General features: G+C 45.7%; 1 protein-coding gene across 1 annotated transcript; it reads right to left on the minus strand.

Annotated features, from left to right (window-relative positions):
* Nucleotides 1-316: 316 nt before the first annotated feature.
* On the minus strand, nucleotides 317-1,285 carry LOC142521330 (uncharacterized). The gene has a single exon (XM_075624548.1). It carries the CDS (start codon nucleotides 1,283-1,285, stop codon nucleotides 317-319), a length of 969 nt encoding a protein of 322 aa, XP_075480663.1.
* Nucleotides 1,286-5,881: the final 4,596 nt, after the last annotated feature.

The following is a 5,881-nucleotide window of genomic DNA, read 5'->3' on the forward strand; positions in this document are numbered from 1 at the left end:
CTTCCATTATCAGAAATTAATCTCCTCGGGATGCCATATCTGCAAACAATATTCTTCCAAAGAAATTTCATGACTTCATCCTCGGTAATCTTGGCTAATGGCTCAGCCTCTACCCACTTGGAGAAATAATCCACAGCCAGCAGAAGGATCTTTTTCTGTGCTCGGGCTATGGGGAAAGGACCCACAATATCCAAACCCCACTGGTCAAAAGGGCATGATGCAAAGATTGGTTGCATACTTGTAGTTGGGCGATGGTGAAAATTAGAGTGGTGCTGGCAACCCTGAAATCTTTTTACAAGCCGGGCAGCATCTTGATTCATTCGGGGCCACCAGAATCCGGCCAAAATAATTTTCGAGACAGAGCTGTTCCTCCGAGATGTTCCCCACAACATCCCTCGTGTATTTCCCGGAGGACGTACTCTACCTCGTCTTCTGACAAGCACTTGAGTAATGGGCCCTGATAAGATCGCCTGTACAAAACATTATTCAGGAAGACGAACCTATGCACTTGTTTTTTGATTTTCGTGGCCTGGACTCGATTTTCTGGGAGCTTCTCATGTATTATGTATTCCACGATCGGAGTCATCCATGAACTTTTCTGGACCGGTGGTATTTCCTCATTAATAGAGAGCACCATCCGGGTGAAACACATGATTTCACGGGTGCTTACTTCGGATATGGAGGCGGCCATCTTGGCGAGATTATCGGCTTCCCCATTCTCTTCCTGGGGAATTTGTTCAATGCTCCAGTCGGTAAAAGTTGCAGCCCGTGCTGTGTTAAGTTTCAGGTACTTGAGCATTTTTTCATCTTTGGTCTCGTAACCACCTTTAATTTGTTGTGCTACCAACTGAGAATCAGAATAAATAATCACTCGGGAGGCCCCAACCTCCTGGGCGGCCTGCAATCCTGATAAAACAGCTTCATACTCAGCTTCATTATTTGTGACTCGGGGATCAATTTTCAGGGCCAATTTGATTTTTTCCCTGGATGGGGTAATTATGACCACTCCAACTCTGCATCCGGATAGATTTGAAGCACCATCAACAAAAATTCTCCATACCTCTTCTTCTGCCGGCGGGATCATCTCTATTAAGAAATCTGTTAAAGCCTGGGCTTTGATAGCAGCCCGGGGCTGATATTCGATGTCGTACTCTCCCAGCTCTATTGTCCATTTGACCATTCTTCCTGAGACTTCTGCATGTGTCATTATTCTTCCAAGCGGAGAATCGGTGAGGACCACTATTGGATGAGACAAAAAGTATGGCCTTAATTTCCGAGCAGTCATTACCAGTGCTAGAGCTATTTTTTCCACTTCAGTATACTTTAATTCTGCCCCTCGGAGAGCATGACTGACATAGTACACGGGCTTCTAATCTATCCCTTCTTTCTTGATGAGAACAGACCTAACAACAAGTTCAGTGGCAGACACCTCTTGAGGTTGATGATTGCTCCAACTAAGGTGTAAAGACCTTAGCTCTTGAATGGCAAGACAATCTTCAAGCTTCCCTTTGAGCCCACCTTGCTCAAATATTAAGCCCACCACCAACTAGCTAGAACCACTCTAATTTTGCACTAGAAAAATTAGAGCATTTTTCTTTGAGAAGTATTTTCTTTCTTCAACCATAGCTTTTCCCCCGGCTCCGGTTTTACCAAAACAGGCAACTCGGCTAAATGCTTCTTAAAGTCTTGAAAAGCCTGTTCACACCCTTCACTCCAACCAAATTTCTGTGCCTTCCTGAGGACTTGAAAGAAAGGATAACTCCGGTGAGCAGACCGAGAAATGAATCGAGATAAAGCAGCGATCCTCCCGATCAATTTCTGTACTTCTCGAGCAGATTGAGGAGAAGGCATATCGATCACGGCTTTTATTTTTTCCGGGTTGACTTCAATCCTCGGTCCGTGACCATGAAACCCAAAAAGTTTCCACTCTTGACCCCGAACACACACTTGGCCAGGGTTGAGCTTTATTTCATATTTCTTCAATGTGGCAAAGGTTTCTGCCAAGTCACCGATAAAACAAGACATTTCTCTAGTTTTGATCAAGATATCATCGACATATACTTCAATATTCCTGCCTATCTGCTTCTGGAAGACTTGATTCATTAAGCGCTGGTATGTGGCTCCAGCGTTTTTTAATTCCAAACGGCATGACCACATAGCAAAAGGTGACTCCAGAAGTGATGAAGTTGGCCTTATCTTGATCTCCTCGGGCCATAGGGATTTGGTGATATCTCTGATATGCGTCCATGAAACTTAACAACTCGAAGCCAGAAGTCGAATCCACCAATTGATCAATCCGAGGAAGTGGGTAACAATCTTTCGGGCAAGCTTTGTTCAAATCCCGGAAGTCCACACACATCCTCCACTTCCATGTGGCTTTGGGAACAAGGACCAAATTAGAGAGCCATGTGGGAAATTGGACCTCCCTGATGTGGCCGGCCTTCAGCATTTCCTTCACCTGCTCTTCAATGATTTTATCTTTTTCGGGCCCAAAATGCCTTTTCTTCTGTTTCACAGGTCGAGATCCAGGAATGATGTTTAACTTATGCTCGGCTACTTTGGGTGATATTCCCATAAGTTCCTGTTGAGACCATGCAAAAACAGAGATATTAGCTTTTAAACAGGTTAGGAGTTTTACCCGGGTGGAGGCTTCAAGGTCTCGGGCCACCCGGATGCTTTTCCCCGGTTCTACTTCAACAACCTCCTGCTCATCTTCCTCAACAAAATGTACTTCTTTCTCCTCTACCTCTCTTGCTGCCGGAACCATCTTCTTCCCTTTGTCTACCCTTCTCGCCTTCTTCTGGTCTACTCGGACTGTTTCACCAAAGCATTTCCGGGGAGGAGGGTTGATCTCCCTTAACCTCACCAACATGTCCTCGTACAGGAATTTGATTTTCTGGTGATAAGTGGAGGCCACGGCTCTCATCTCATTCATGGCTGGCCTTCCCAATATGATATTATACGAGGATGGGGCGTCCACCACTGTAAAAACAGCCATTACTATCTTCCTCAGGTCTCATGTGCCCAGGGTCAGAGGTAGAGTGATCTCTCCTTCAGGATATACAGCGTGGCCTGCAAAGCCGAACAAGGCAGTCTTAACTGCCTCCAACTGGTATTCTTGTAAATCCATTTGGACCAGGGCTTCTTTGAAAATGATATTGACAGAACTCCCGTTGTCCACAAAAACTCTCAACACATCATAATTAGCGACCCGGGCCTGAATGACCAAAGCATCATTGTGAGGTAGGCTGACTCCTCTGAGGTCTTTCTGGGCCAAAACTAATAATCGGCTCATTCTGCTTCTTCCCATCAACTTCTAAACGCACTCTTCTACCCCTTTCTTTTCTGGCCCGGTTAGAATCACCATCAGTAAATCCTCCCGAAATCATTTTGATTACTCCCCGGCTGGGGGGAAGGTCCTTTCTTTCTATTTGTCTGCCTATTTCTTCCCGATAACTTCCTTCTGCTCTCATGCTTCCCCGGGATGTCGACCGATCTATTGGGAGTGTTCGATCCAGGTCATTGTGATATCCAAGGTGGTGACCTGGGCTCATTCCGGGAAGGGCGGGATTCCGGCTCAGGATGCTTTTTAAACCCTTTCCTTAGGGTTCGGCATTCGTTTGTATTGTGAGAGCACTCTTTATGGAGAGTACAATATCCGGTCTTCTCTGATCGGACCGGCCGGACTGTGAGATTAGGAAATGGGGCCACGTCCGAGCTGCATTCTTGAACCTCCCTACCCCGGGTATTTCTCAGGGGAACATGAGAAAGGTGCCCGGAACCATTCCTCTTGTTACTTCTTTCCTCAGGCCTGACAACCCGGTCTCCCCTTGCTCTCTTTAATGCTTCTCTCTTCTGATGCTGGGCCTCTTCCATATTGATGTACTTCTCTGCCCGGGACAAAAGATCTTCGAAATCCCCGGGCAGTTTTTTGGTGAGGGAGCGGAAGAAATCCCCTTCTAGCAATCATTGCGTAAAAGCAGTAGTTTTTGTCTCGGGCGCGCAAGTAGGCACGTCTAAGGCCACTCAGTTGAATCTTTTGATATAAGCTCTGAGAGTTTCGTCCGGGCGCTGCTTTACCTCGAATAGACTGAAGGCAGTCTTTTTATATTTCTTGCTACTGCTAAACTGATGTAAGAACACTTTCTGAAAATCTTCGAAAGAACGAATACTCTGAGGAGCTAAACCCTCGAACCATCTCTGACCCGAGTCTACCAGGGTGGTTAGAAACACTTTGCATTTAATTTGGTCCCCATAACAATGCAACATGGCCATGTTTCGAAACGAGCGAGGTGCTCTTCGGGATCAGAACTCCCATCGTAGTCCTTGATTTTGGCTGACTTGAAATGCCCGGGTAATGGTTCCCGAACAATGATGTCAGAAAATGGGAAACCCTTTACAACTGGAGCACGGCCCTTAGAACCAACCTGCCCTTCTAACACTTTTACTTTCTTCCTCGACTCCTCCAATTCTTCCGCAACAGTGGGGGACTTAGAACCCGCGCTTGATTCCCTTTCCTCTTCCCTTCTCTCTCCCTCTTGCAGCTGCTCACGTTGCTGCTCGGGATGACTGGCATGGTGAGTGGTGGCCTTCTTTGCCGTGGCCATCTTAACAGCATCAGTTATAATCTTGTTTAACTCCTCGGGAGTTAAATGAATGGTGGGCTGAGGACCATTAGGGGGAGGGCCACCCGCACCCGAAAGACGAGTATTGTTCTCCTCCTAGACTCGAGAAGTGTCTTGGTTTGCTCTTCTAGTAGGGGCCATATCAACGCCTTAGAACTCAGATTTCCCACAGACGGCGCGAATGATGCAACCCGGGCGAAATGGACGAGTCGGGTCGGGAACTCTGCCGAGTTTGCTATCAAAATATTGAAGAAAATATGAGCTAGACGCCTGGCTTGAATCTCGCTACTTTATTGATCCGATTTATGAGATCTGTGAACAAAAAGTAACCACGTGAATGGGCGCCGGAGGGGTGTCCGGCGTGACCACTCCGATGCTTAAGTCAATGAAGTACTCAAGCGATAAAACCAATGTAGCCAAGTGATGGCTGTGTGATATTGGTGTGAATGAATGAAAGTATTAAATGTGTGAATTAATATCTGAATGGGCGTAAATGCAAGTAAAGAACCTGGTATTTATAGTAGAGGATACAATGATGACATCGTTTTCTGTGTGTGAGCATTAATTATAATAGGGTGGCTGATTATACCCTATTGTTCTGACATGTCAAATCGCACACTTGTCACATCCAGACTACTTGATTTATCGACCACTTGCATTGGTGTCAGAGATAGGTCGGCTATACACACTGTTTATCGGCGGCATTAAATACTTCACTCATATCGAGGTGACCGAGCAGAATGCCTCTCAGGTTAACTACAGAAGAGCTCGGGTCTTCAATATCTTGGGGGAGTCATGTCCCGGGTGGTTCAATGGCTTCAGATATAAATCCATTTTATCATGCTATGGGCCTGAGAGCATCTCATCCTGGCCCGGGCACTAACCATGGATATGCTCCATGGCCCGGGAAGTCCCAGGGCTTATCCCTGACCCGGGATGTTTCGGGGCATCAGTTATGATTTGTAATTGATATCTGTTGATATTGTATTGACGGGAATATCGGGATTGTGCCGTTATGCTGTTAATTTTGAATTAGATTCAGATTGATCGGATTTAGTATGAAATTGGGAATGGAATGTTGATATTACTATTCTCGATATGTCATTTCAGATTGACAGAGACAATCTTGAATTCAGAATTTCAGATTTTTCAGACCGAGACTACGAACGAAAGGTATAAGTCGATGTTAACCGGGAGATTAACTTGAGTCAGATTGGACTCTAGTTTCCCTAAAACCACATACTTTATTTTATTAC

The sequence above is a fragment of the Primulina tabacum genome, chromosome 12 (assembly GCF_025594145.1).
Source record: "Primulina tabacum isolate GXHZ01 chromosome 12, ASM2559414v2, whole genome shotgun sequence".
In the NCBI taxonomy this organism is placed as follows: Eukaryota; Viridiplantae; Streptophyta; class Magnoliopsida; order Lamiales; family Gesneriaceae; genus Primulina; species Primulina tabacum.